The sequence below is a fragment of the Cyanistes caeruleus genome, chromosome 3 (assembly GCF_971803275.1).
Source record: "Cyanistes caeruleus chromosome 3, bCyaCae1.hap1.1, whole genome shotgun sequence".
Lineage (NCBI taxonomy): Eukaryota > Metazoa > Chordata > Aves > Passeriformes > Paridae > Cyanistes > Cyanistes caeruleus.
Genome location: NC_141703.1, coordinates 4,878,710 through 4,891,187, shown reverse-complemented (window position 1 = coordinate 4,891,187; position 12,478 = coordinate 4,878,710). Strand labels below are relative to the sequence as shown.

General features: G+C 45.0%; 1 protein-coding gene across 2 annotated transcripts in view; it reads right to left on the bottom strand.

Annotated features, from left to right (window-relative positions):
• Positions 1-12,478, bottom strand: part of UMODL1 (uromodulin like 1) — a 58,174-nt gene that overhangs the window by 25,786 nt on the left and 19,910 nt on the right. Inside the window, exons 11-15 of one of the 2 annotated variants that reach the window (XM_086879562.1) lie at positions 10,938-11,192; positions 9,395-9,507; positions 6,733-6,952; positions 3,245-3,382; positions 2,011-2,634 (exon numbers count right to left, since the gene is read on the bottom strand). In XM_086879562.1, the coding sequence (XP_086735688.1) occupies positions 2,011-2,634; positions 3,245-3,382; positions 6,733-6,952; positions 9,395-9,507; positions 10,938-11,192 (1,350 nt within the window). Of the gene's footprint in view, positions 1-2,010; positions 2,635-3,229; positions 3,383-6,732; positions 6,953-9,394; positions 9,508-10,937; positions 11,193-12,478 lie in introns of both variants that reach the window. The other variant, XM_086879563.1, reaches the window with a different exon arrangement.

Sequence of the window (12,478 nt, the reverse complement as noted above, 5' to 3'; positions counted from 1 at the left end):
GTGTAGCAACCTGCTCTCCTCCCTGCACACACCAGACTGCACCTCCACAGGGTATCAGGCACCAGGTTCCAGCTCTGAGACTCTCAGACTCCTATATTCCATTTTAATCTGCCATTTTAGCTGCTTTCTTTGAAACAGAAGGAATTATAAAGCTCTGCATAAACTCTGTGGACCACTTACATCCAGGTTCTACTCACATTGGGAAAATAATCACTTGAACTAGGACAGGTACTGGAGGAAAAGAAATAGTAATCAGGTCAAGCTTTACAGGGGAGGGGAGAAATGCCTGCTTGAAGCAGGCCACTGGAGGAGGGTTCCTTTATCCCAGCATAATTCTGATCCCAAAGGAATCCTCACCACTGACAGTCAGATCAAAGGATTTGGGCTTGCATGGCTTTTTTGCCATGGCATGTGAGCACAGCTATTTAGGGGATAAAACACATTCAGTTGTCTCAGAGAGGGGAAAATGTTCTGAACAATTCTCAAATAATAATAATAAAATACCCCCTGGTATTTAAAAGACTAAGAAGAGCTGGCTGAGGTTGAGCCTCCAGGTCAGAGATGAGGCCACAAGGAGGAGCTGCATATGAAATTTCACCAAACATGGGTTTTTGCCCTCTGAATTTCTTGCCCTGGGCTAATGAGATCCAATCTGGTGGTTCTTGCTTTTATTCCTTAGGCATAAGCCCTTCACAAGCTTCTTTCCCTGCAAAAGCACTTGGCTGAATATTTGATTTATCAGGAATATAAACCAAGTTTTTATAAACTGAACTTTTTTTTGCTTAAAATTCTTCAGGGTTTTTTTTTTTCCAGCTGGGAACAGCCTTTATGGGACTTTTTGTCAGTTAGAATTAGCTATTTTTATACTTTAAAAATAATCTTTGTTTTCATTAAAAAAAAAAAAACAAAACAAACATATTTTTCAAGAGGAGAGAAGACAGCAGCTGAACAGGGTATTGGCACAGCTGCCCAAGGCAGGGCAGGATGGCAGGAGGGGACACGCGGTGGGCAGCCCTGGGGGGACAAGAGAAGCTGGAGAAGCAGCAGAACTGGCCTTACATGGCTGAAAAAGGCATTTTCCAGGGAGAAAGGAGTGAGGAAGCACCAGAAGTGGGGTTGGATGAGTGGAGACCACCAGGAATGTGAGATCACAGGGGAGGGGGAGATAAAAGAGCAGAGGGGAGTGTGGCTTGGGATCAGAGAGATGTGGAGGGCACGAGAGACAGAATAAAGACAAGCAGAATCAAAATTGAAACAGCCAAATAGTGACACACTACAAAAAAAAAAAAATACCATTTAGTATTGGGCAGAGACTGCAGCATTCCTATCCCAAACAAAACTGTCATTTTAAGACCTGACTCTCTAAAACATGATTCAGTTCCAATCAACAGAAAAATCCCCTAATTAGCTGCAACACATCTGCCCAAACCCAAACAGATGAAACATTTGCCAGCCTTGTTGCTCTCAATTACAGCTCTTGAGGCAGTGTCTCTCAGGTTTCCAGGCAGCTCCTGCCTCACAGGGGATTTGTGGAGGACTCTGACTAAACATCCTCTGCTGAGAGGAAGGGGAAGGCAGGTCCTTTTCCTCCCCAGCTCCCTAAATTAACTCCATAGCCAGCTGCTGCTGCCGTGTCCTGGTGCCGGAGGCTGCAGGAAAAACAGGGATATGTGGCAAAAGGACAAGCAGCAAATATTGCCATGAGCCACACTCAGTGCACTCTTTTATGTGCTTCCTCCTCTTGGAGCTGAAGAAATGTAACATCAATAAAAGCAACTGCTGAATTGCCAGGAAGAGGAATCGCTTTCACAAGCTGATTTAGCAAAAGAGAAAGTGCCAGTTCCTGCAGAAAATGTTATTGATATAGAAAAATAAATTTGCAGGCACCAAGAAAATAATTTTGACATTGGAAAACCAGCTCTAGATGCCTTTTTGTGAATTCTGAGCGAGGCTTTGTGTCTCCCCCCAGTGAATTCCCACACGTGCAGATCCTGTGGGATGTGTACTCACTGCGGAACGGGCTGGGGGCTGGAGAGGAGCCTGGCAAAGCTGGTGACCCCAGGGCTGCAGTGGACCAAGAGCTGTTCTCCGTGCCCTGCTCTCCATCTGCTCGGAGGGTGGCGATGGCAGCGCTGCCTGTGGCCAGCAGGGCGGTGCCAGGGCCACCTCGGGGCACGGCAGCAGCCGTACGAGCGCGGCTGGCACCTGAGGCTGTTCGGTTTGGGAGCAGCCAAACTGCAGCGGGCTGCTCTGGCCCCGCCGTGCCCCTGGGGCTGTTTGGGACAGCAGCCGTGGCCACGGAGCTTTGCCGTGATGGACTTGGGGCTCCTGTGCCCATGGGCAGGGCCCTGCTGGCCGTGGGGCTGCTGCCCCCGCTGAAACCCATCTGTGGGGCCAGGCCTTTTTGCCAAGGGGTTGGAGGAGCACTGGTGGGACCTTGGGACGCTTGTTTGTCACCCAGGGCCAGTGTGGCAGGGAGGAGTGCGGCGGAGCTTGACGCGGAGCCTGCAGCCGCCATTGTCTCGGTTGTGGCAGCGGGAGCAGGGCCTGCAGGGCTTCCTTCTTCAAGGGCAAAGTCCCTGCTGTTTCTTGTTTCAGAAGCCGTGGTTTCAGTGAGAGGATCCACAATCTCACCTGCAACACAGTAAACACATCCTGAAATGGGGCCTGAAACGGGATGAGGAGGCACCGGGGCCTGGCCTGAAAATGGCACCGAGGCCTGGCCTGAAAATGGCACCGAGGCCTGGCCTGAAAATGGCACAAGGCCCCTCAACCACCCATGGCAGCATTATAGAAACAGGTCCTGGATATTCACAAACACTTTGTAGAACACGTGATTTTTCTGGGGTTGAATCTGGTTTGTGCCAGAAGCAGATTTGATTCTTGGGTCTCCTGTTCTGGTTGGCAAGGCTATGGATCAACTCAATGGGAGGAAACTAGCCACAGACATAGCAAAAGAGGGAAAAGTACTCCTTGCAGTTATCAAGGAGGATCTCAGAGAGATTGCATCTGAATCTATTTATTTATTTATTTATAATATATATATATATATATGTATATATATATATGTATATATATATATATGTATATTTAGAGACAGGTCATATATACCCCTCCAGCCACAGACTGCAAAGGTGCAATTATATGAACAGGTGCTATAAAAGCAGATGTAAAACACCACGATTTATTCCAATGTTTCATGGCAAAAAAAAAAAAAAATCCTACTTGCCAGACTTTTTCTCACCCTCACAGTTTCTTCCAGGTCGGGATGGATTGGTATCCATGGTTGTCTTGCACTTGCAGGTGTAGGAGCCCATCAAATTGATACACTCTGCAAACACAGAGCAGTCATTCTCAGCTTGGGAAGCACATTCATCCCAGTCTGTGGGACCAAAACAAGAACAAAGGTCAGAGAGCCTCCCTGCTGGCTGCATTTAGCTAGAAATAATGATTAAGTAGTCATTTTTTAATTTACTTATGCGGTCTTCCTTTTTATCATTTACCATCAGCCAAGCTCTGAGTGATGCAGAACGCTATCTTTTTTGTTATTCTCTCGTTCTTGTACTCTGAAAAGTATTTTCTCTGAGTAAAGGCTTTTAAAATAATTGTTTTTAGAGGTAAACACATTTAAAGTGAAAAAATGCTGTAGGTTTGTACTACAGTTATATCAAAATCACTCACTATACCAAGTTCTGTGTACAGCACTTCCAGATATATCAGGTAATTAATATATGTTACCACTAGCTACCAGTAGATACAACATTAAATAGAGACTTAAACCAAATAATCTTCTGCTTCAAATAAAAAGTAAATGCTAGTAGCTCCCACGGGAAGCACTATTCTGTTCTTAACAGAGGAAGTGCTAAAGGCAAAATCTCTTTTTATACAATTTTTCTTCTCAAAAGTAATACTGTAAAACTGTGACCCTCTTTCTGGTAGTGTCAGAAAAGACATCCTGATTCATCAATGCATGAAGATGCTCTAAGGGTGTTCCTTATGTCTGATTTCAGCTGCTCTGAATGAGTTAGAGATGCCTTTTCATGCAATTACAGACCTATGTTACTGCTGAGTCTCTTCTCTTTTGAGGGATTTATATCTGGAGTCTTATGCTGCCATTCACACCCTGTTCCAGCAAATCTGCAAGGGCTGAGTTAGTCCTTTGGACAGGAATAATTCCAGTGTATCCCAGGTGAGGCTTCCCTGTGTGACTGCCTCTGAACTCACCTTCACTGCCTCAGGGGCCGGAGAGAGGGAGAGCAGCAAATGAGGCTAAAAACTGGGTCTTGGGACAAATAGTCCTGATCAGAGGGTAGAAAATTGTTTTGAATAACAAATTAACATTAGTGCTTGTTCTGCAAACCTGCAGATTAATGATGGTGATTATTTCTCTGAAACAAAGGAATATCCCATTCCATGTACATGCACATACATGCACTCATCTTTCTGCTTGCTTTTCCTTCCTTCTAGCTAATATTTCAATTCTTTCTGTTTTAATAATTCAATTATTTTTACTTTTTTTGTCATTTTGGATAATTGCTGTGTCCATGATAGTTTCCATTAGATAATTTCATGTTCCTGTGGCCAGCCTATTATGTTCCAGCCTAAGCCACTTAGAGGGAATGCAGAAGTGTGCAGGATTGACTGAACACCAGAGATGAAATCCTGTTAATTCCTAACTGTGCTATGAAATAATTGTGACCCTTGGTGGCTTCCAACACCATCCCAGAAATGCTAATTGCCAAATCACTTACATTCACTGCCTCCATTGTCTCTGAGGGTTTCCTTTCCCCTCACTTTGCACGGCTTTCTAAGCAAATTCCTTCACCTCTGATGGCCACATTCAATCATGCATCGGGTCAGAACACTGGCACTGGCTGCTGCATCACTTGTGCACATCCACACACAGCACTTTTTTCCTCTCTAAATCATCACTTCTCAGCCGAGGTCTGCTCTGAGCTCTCTTTCTGTACTCCTGGCACCTCTCTGGCCCTTCACATTTGGCACTTCCCTCCACACACCTCAACCAACAGTACCAGTCCAAAAATGATTAAAAAGCCACCTTTGTGTTCACCCTGATTACCTATTATACACCTGTAAGGGGTACATGCAAAGGGTAAAAATCTGTGAAACTCCTTGCCAAATGATGTTGCAGATGATAAAGATTTATCTGATTTGATGGGGGAGATTCATGGGGGATAAACAAACCCTAAGAAATCCATCTGGATTCAGGGAGTCCTGGAGCTGAAAAAAATTGTTGGCTAGGAGACTATTAGTGGGAGGTGATGCCTTCTCCAGGAATTGGTTCCTGGCTGCTACTGAGGCAGTGACATTGTGCTAGAAGGATCTTGTGCCTGATTCAGCACACATCCCTTTCTCTTCTCTTACCATGTCTCACAAACAGATTTTATTGTCTATTCATCATGGCAATAAACTTAATAATTTATGGATCTTCGAAGAGATCTGGTCCAGTCCCTTCCGTTGTGCTGTCCCTTCTGACTTCTCATTCCTGCTTTTCACAGTTGAATGGACTTTCACTAAACCAAGCACAAAGCCTGGTGGTGGCCAGGCTGCAGGGAGGATCCAGGGGACAGGATCTGGGTGGGTTTATTGCAAAGGTCATGTCCTGGGGCTCTCCGGGGTCAGGAAGCACAGCACCCCATTATACAAATCCTTTCTTCGTGTGTTTCACTCCTTATTTTCCACTTAGGAGACTCATGTTGAAGAAACTCTTCTTTGGGTAGAGCTAAGAAATAAACCCCTTTTCTCAGCCCCTAAGGAGGAGTGGAGGTGTTGGCTGTGCCCCTGGATGAGTATGGTGCTACTGGAAGCCACCTGGTTTTGTGCAGCTGAAGTGACTATCCAGAGCTATCACCTTCTTCTTCCTCAGCCTTTTGGTCCCAGGATCAATAACATTTACAAAGTATTTTGGCACACATCAGTCTCAGCTTCTACTGTGATATTTGTAGGCTTTGAGTGCAATTTGTCTCCTGTCTTTTTCCTGACCTGTTCTCCTTAACCTCCATATGCTCCACAGCTGCAAAGGGAGTTTTTCCTGCTCTGAAAGGCTCAATACAACAAGAGAGAAGAATAACCCATTCTGTTGGCTTTGGCAACTTTTTGAACTCTGTTGTCTCTGCCAGCTGGGAAACCTGAGGACAGAACTCAGTCCTTTGAAGATAAAAGTGGTGATTACTGAAGATTAAACAAAGGCCTGGTTTAACATAAATTCCATGCACGTTTCTTCCATCCTATTCACAACAAGGACATTTGGGAATTCCTCTGGCTGGGCTTCCAGACTGAAGATGTTAAATTTCTTAAACCTTGTCCCAAATACATTCCCCCAGTCTTGGAGCACAAAACTGTCTAGAGGGCTTGTGTATCTAAAGGCTGCAGATATTCCACAGTGATCCTGTCTGCCATTCAGCTGGAGAAAGATGTGGCAAACTTCCAGTTGGGGACAGAGAGGAGAGAGAGGAAAATGAACAGGGAAACCAAGGGCTCCACTTGGGTTAAACACAGTGAGGAGAAGCAGTGCCTGCAGGTACCTGGGGACAGCCAGCACTCCTTTGTCTGACACTTCTGGGCTTATGGATAAAACCCCTGAAAGAATTCTCACATGATGGTTTTCTCTTCAACAAACCACATCCTTTGTTTTTTTTGTGAAGAATATTGGTGATTCTGCACGTGATCAAAACACAAATACTGCTCTCTTCTTTGAAAAAATAAAATTACCTTCTACTGCAGTGTTTTGCTGATCCACCACAAGCACAGAGCCATTGTGCAGGTAGGAAAGCACTGGGGTAAATGTGGAGGCATCCACTGGAAACTCGGGATCCTGCACGGTGATTCTGAGCCTCACAATGATGCTCCCTGCTGCCAGGGATTCAATCTGCACTTTCAGCTTCCCAGATTTGTATAAGGCAGAAATGTTAGGTGGAAATGAATTTTCAAGCTGAGCAACGGGAGAGAAGCACTGACAATTAGGGAGCCAACAGGTACCTCTCTAAATATTTGTATAAGCACAAGATAGAAGATGCTGTGAAAAGAAAAGTTCCAAAGTATTTAATAAATCTTATTTTTCAGTAATTATTTTGGCACAAAGTAATGTGAGTGTCTTTGCAACCTTGCTGAGAAGGACCTGAGAAGGGGGTGCTGGTGGATGAGAGGCTGGACATGCCCTGGCTGTGTGCACTGGGACCCAGAAACTCTCTGTGTGCTGGGCTTCACCAAAATCAGTGTGGGCAGCAGGAGAGGGGGGAATTCTGCCCCTTCAGGTGAGACCCCACCTGCAGCACTGCCCCAGCCCTGGGGTTCAGCACAGGGAGCACCTGGAGCTGCTGGAGAGAGCCCAGAGGAGGCTCCAGGATCAGAGCAGCTCTGCTGGCAGGAAAGGCTGAGAGAATTGGGATTGTTCAGCCTGGAAAGCAGAAGGCTCTGGGGAGACTTAATTGTGACCTTCCAGTACCTGAAGGGAACTGACTGGAAAGATGAGGCAAGAGTTTTTACAAGGGCCTGCAGTGACAGGACAAGGGGGAATGGCTTCAGACTGACAAAGTTAAATTCAATATTAGGGAAAACTTCTTCATTGTGAGGGTGGTGAAGCCCTGCACAGGCTGCCCAGAAAAGCTGTGGATGTCTCATCCCTGGAAGTATCCAAGGCCATTCTGGACAGGGCTCTGAGCAATTTGGTCTGGTGGAAGGTGTTGCCCATGGCAGGGGTTTGGAACTGGATGATCTTCAAGGCCTCTTCCAATCCAAACAATTCTGGGATTATATAATTCTATGATACCTTTGTAAACTGAAACCATCTGACCACTGGTCTTAAAAATCAAGTTCTAAATTTTGGCTCAAGGGAGCAGAATTCCCCCTGGCCCTGGCTGAACTGTCCAGGTAAGTGCATGCAGCAGAGCATTGATGCTATCTCTGTATGTCACACATGCATTTTGTTTCATTTACGTGTGTGGCCATGGCTTTAGTTCCCAAGTTCAGCCTGCAGCTGAGTCCAATAACAAAGAAACCTCAGGATGAGAGACAAGAAAAAATGGGGGTGGATAACTTCAAAAAACATGTTTGAGACAGCCCAGCTTCAAGGCAATATCACAATTACATCATGGTTAATTCCCAAACCAGTGAGCAGTCACTTCAGCTGAACTAATGGCATTACTCTGACCATTGAAGCTGGCACAGTGCTGTCAGTATTTGAGCTGTGCAGGAGCTGGCAGTTTTACCTTACATGTCTAGAAGGCAGCTCTTGCTTGAGCCTTTTGTTCCTGCAGACACCTCAAAGCATGCCTTTGAGCACGAACTGCAGAGCCATAAATCAGCACAGCTTTGTTCCCATTCAGTCAGAGCTTGCTCAGAAAGATTCCTACAAACAAGCTGTTTAGCTGGTCTAAGCTCACATCAGGGTAGAGAGGCAAGAAAATGAGAAGAATCCCTCTCAGGGGGATGTTATGCTCACAAACACCCAAGGAGGCAAAAGCAACACAGATGGGCAATGCTCCTTTTTCTTCCCACCCTGATGAAGCCAATCAGCTCTGAATTAATCACAGAGAAGACTCATTCACCAGAATCTTCCTGCACAACAAAAGTGGACAGTTTGTAACTGTGGGAAATAAAACCATGTGAGGAGGTTCAACTAGCAATTTCTGTTGGGCAAATGCCTCTTCTCTGCTGCCCTTGAACTTACAGCTCCATTATTGTTTTGGGTTTTTCTCTTGCATTTAAATTCACACATGATTATGAGTCAACCTTTGTTTTGGGGAAGCCTTGTTTCGGATGGAGATCCCAATTCCTCTGTAAAGGCCCTGTTCTGTGCAGCAAAACTGAAGGAGATTGCTCCATATGAAACCTCCCCCTTTTTTTGGGAAGCTGAGGGCTGGCACCAGACTTGATGACTCAAGTTTTGTTTCTGGCTGCTTGCACCTGCCTGTGGACAGTGACCACATGTGTGCAGGCAAGGAATGAGGCTGGAGAAGAAAGCCTGATACCTTTCCTGAATAAAGAGCTTTGAGAGGAGAAAGACATTTATTAAGCAGGCTGTGCTGAAATGAATGCCAGGAATGCCATTTCAATAATCCGTTAAAAGGCTCGAGTTAATTTACTTTGCGTTTATTGCCAAATTAAAGATCCAAGGAGAGGAGCCCCTGTTGCATGCCTGCATTTCTAATTCCTTCACTCTTCTGTAGGGGAAAATTCTCACTGGCTTCATTGCTAACAAGGCCAAGGGCTTGATCTGTCTAGTCAGTTGAATTTTGTTGTAATTATAAAGAAAGGTCACAGGAAATAGTATGCTAATTTTGAAGGAATACTTCACCCAGGCATAAAATTCTCTATTAGGTTAAATAAATTTGAAAAAAAATATATATATTACCCAGAGATATAGTAAGTTTACCTCTGTAAGCAGCAGTCTTGAAAATTCCCCATATGCTGAGCTGCTGGAATTATGGAAATCATCAGTGAAGTTGTAGTTGAGAATCCTCATAGTAACATCAAATATCTTGGCCTCTGTAGGACACAACATTAAAACACTGACAAAGTAGGAAAGGATTCAGCTAAAATTGATGTACCTGGACCAAAATCTCAGCTGATGGAAGAAAGGAGGACAAGATTGAGAGAGTTTGGTATGAAATCAAAAACATAAAGCCAATAGGCTCCCGCAAGCTTTTGATACATTGAGAAGATGCACTTCTGTCGTGTCTAAAGAGATATTTTGGTGCCTAATTGCAACTGCATGAGAACAGGGTGTACATATACTTTATGTGTGGGTTTACACATACCTGGGCCTGGCCCTACATAACTCCTGCCTTGAAGTTACACCCAGGGTAGAATTGCCCGTGGGCTCATCTCTGTCCCACCAGTATTTATTTATTTTCCTGATCTTGGTAGTGGGGATAGTAAATATATTCTTAAACTGAAAATACAACAAAAAGCTGTGCATGCCCCTTGTGTGTGAGCCCTGACAGATACTGTACAGAGCACAGGAGCCAAAACCAAGAGCCAAGGAATCTCTAACTGCTTTGTCCTGTATAAACACTCCATGGCTGTTACTCCTTGGACTGATCCTTGGAAAACTTTTCTTTTTCTCAAGGGCTCCAGCTCTGTACTTTGAAGTTCAGCCCTCCCTTTTCATAACCACTAGACCTCTTACTTTCCCTCCACAAAGAGAGTAATTTCCTTCTGACCCAAACTGGAGTCATCCCTCATCTCATCAAAGGGAAGGCTCTTAGGGATAAACATGAACAGCAGCATTCCCTCCGTGGTCAGTAATAAATAGTTCACTGCCTGCTCTTTGAGAAAAGGAGGAGAGATTTGTTTCCTTGTTTGTATGGAGGCTTAGGAAATAATTTAAGACTAGAGAAGAAGCAAAATTATGTTTGATCAACACACTAGGGCCTCAGGAAGCTCCCACCACCAGTTAATTGAACAGAACTGGGCAGGTAGTCTGCAGCTTTCTTACTCAATCTGTGTAATTCTCTTTAATCCTTTATTCAGCAGAATCTGCCCTTCCTCTGGGCACTCTTGTTAGCTCAGCTGAGCCCTTGACAAACCAGTTGCCTGGATTTCCCACTGGCCACAGACATCAACCAGGAAAAAATGAGGCCTTCTGGGAGATGGGTGACAGCAGAAAGGAGTGCCAGGCACCAAAGAAATATTCTTTTAAAAAATATAATTATAGCTTAGCCTGATATCTGTAATAGTCTGATCAGCTCCAGCACTGCTTTATCAGCTAAGGATAAAGTTCTGCTGTTTGATACTCTGGGTTGGATAAATGCTGGAGTAGGTGAGATAAAAAGTGCTGAAGAAGGTGGGAAATGCTGTTCAGTGTGTACCAAAGGATCATTGCTGAACTGCAAGTGAGTGGGGATGGAAGGAGGAGAAGGGAGAAGATAGAGATATACTATATTATATATACGTATTTTAAAGTGTTTCTTTACCTGTTTTAACATTTTGATGGGAGATAACGATTTTCCCACAAGTTTCATAGCTGATCTCTACTGAATACATCACACCTGCTTCCAGGTGAGCCACATCCATGTGCATTTCCTCTGTCTGCAGGTTTTGCACAGTTTCATTGCCCTTGGACACCCGGACTTGGAAAGTGTGGTTCAGAGTGGGAATGACAAGCCAGGACATTTCAAAGCTGTTGCTGGTAACGCTGAGGATTCGATGGTTTGTGACTGCAGAGGGATCTGTTGCAGTCCCAGGAAGAGTTGACATGGAAAAAGCAACATTTCACTTTTAAAGCCTTGTGCTGTTCTAAATCCACTACAGACAAGCACTTTGACAGTCAATAGGGTAGGGTTCTCTTTTTGTCAGGACAGAATCTGCCCCTCTCACACTAGCAGATCCCCTCATCTATGAACCATCCCACTGGGGTGACTGGTTTAGTGTTTAACCTTTTTATTTCCCTTTACTATATGCATTTCTGTTGAATAATAGAATTACAGAATAGTTTGGGCTGGAAAGAACCTTAAAGATCATCCAGTTCCACCCCCTGCCATGGGCAGGGACACCTTCCACTGGAGCAGGCTGCTCAGAGCCCCATCCCACCTGGCCTTGGACACTTCCAGGGATGAGGCAGCCACAATTCCTCTGGAAAACCTAATCTCCTCCAAATCTCCACTCACATAAACAATCAGCCAGTGAGCTACAGGTACAAGCAACAGGACTAAGTTTGGAACAGTCACTCTGGGCACTCTACATGTGTTGACACCTGCTTCACCTCCTGTCATTTTAATCACCAAAATGCACCCATTCAGGCAAAGGTTGCCTGGATTTATCCTGGAGCCCCCTCCAGCCCCCAGCTAACAGAGGCTGGGGGAGAGTGGTGTGCAGCACTTCACTTGTTATTCCACTCTAGTCCAGTGCAATCTTTGTCATGTCAATGGGAAAAGACAGGGCCCTTCAGAGATGATTGCTCTCCTGGGAGGAGGAGTTGTTCAGTTGGGTAGGATGAGTTGCCCTGCAGCAGAGCCAGTCTGTCTAGCTGGAGACAGAGCCCAGACAAGACACCTCTGCTGGGGAGAGCTGGAGCCAGGTGAGGTGAGCATCACACCCCCTGCTAACCCAGAGACCATGGCATGCTGCTGCCACAGCTTCAAGTTTTTCATGCTAATGGGTAGACTAAGGAAAAGAGATTGTTTTCATGAACTGCTTCAACAGAACACAATTGTTTCCAGCACTCTGGGCCAGGTGGCTGCCAAACACCCCAAAAGCCTTTCTCCCCTGCAATAGAGGGGCCTTAGTTTAATTCCTCTGGCTTCAGCTTCCTTCAGAAGTTGTGGGTGAAAAACAAGAATATCCAGCCTGGCTCTCTGAACTCCTAAAGAACAACTTAAATCTATTTCCTCCCACAGAAGAACAGGGTGTTGTTAAAAGGATTGTAATAACTCCTGCCTGAAAGGGCTGCATCGCCCATGTAAACACAAATCTACTGAGGTTTGTTCCCATCACAAATCAAGAAAGCATTTATTAA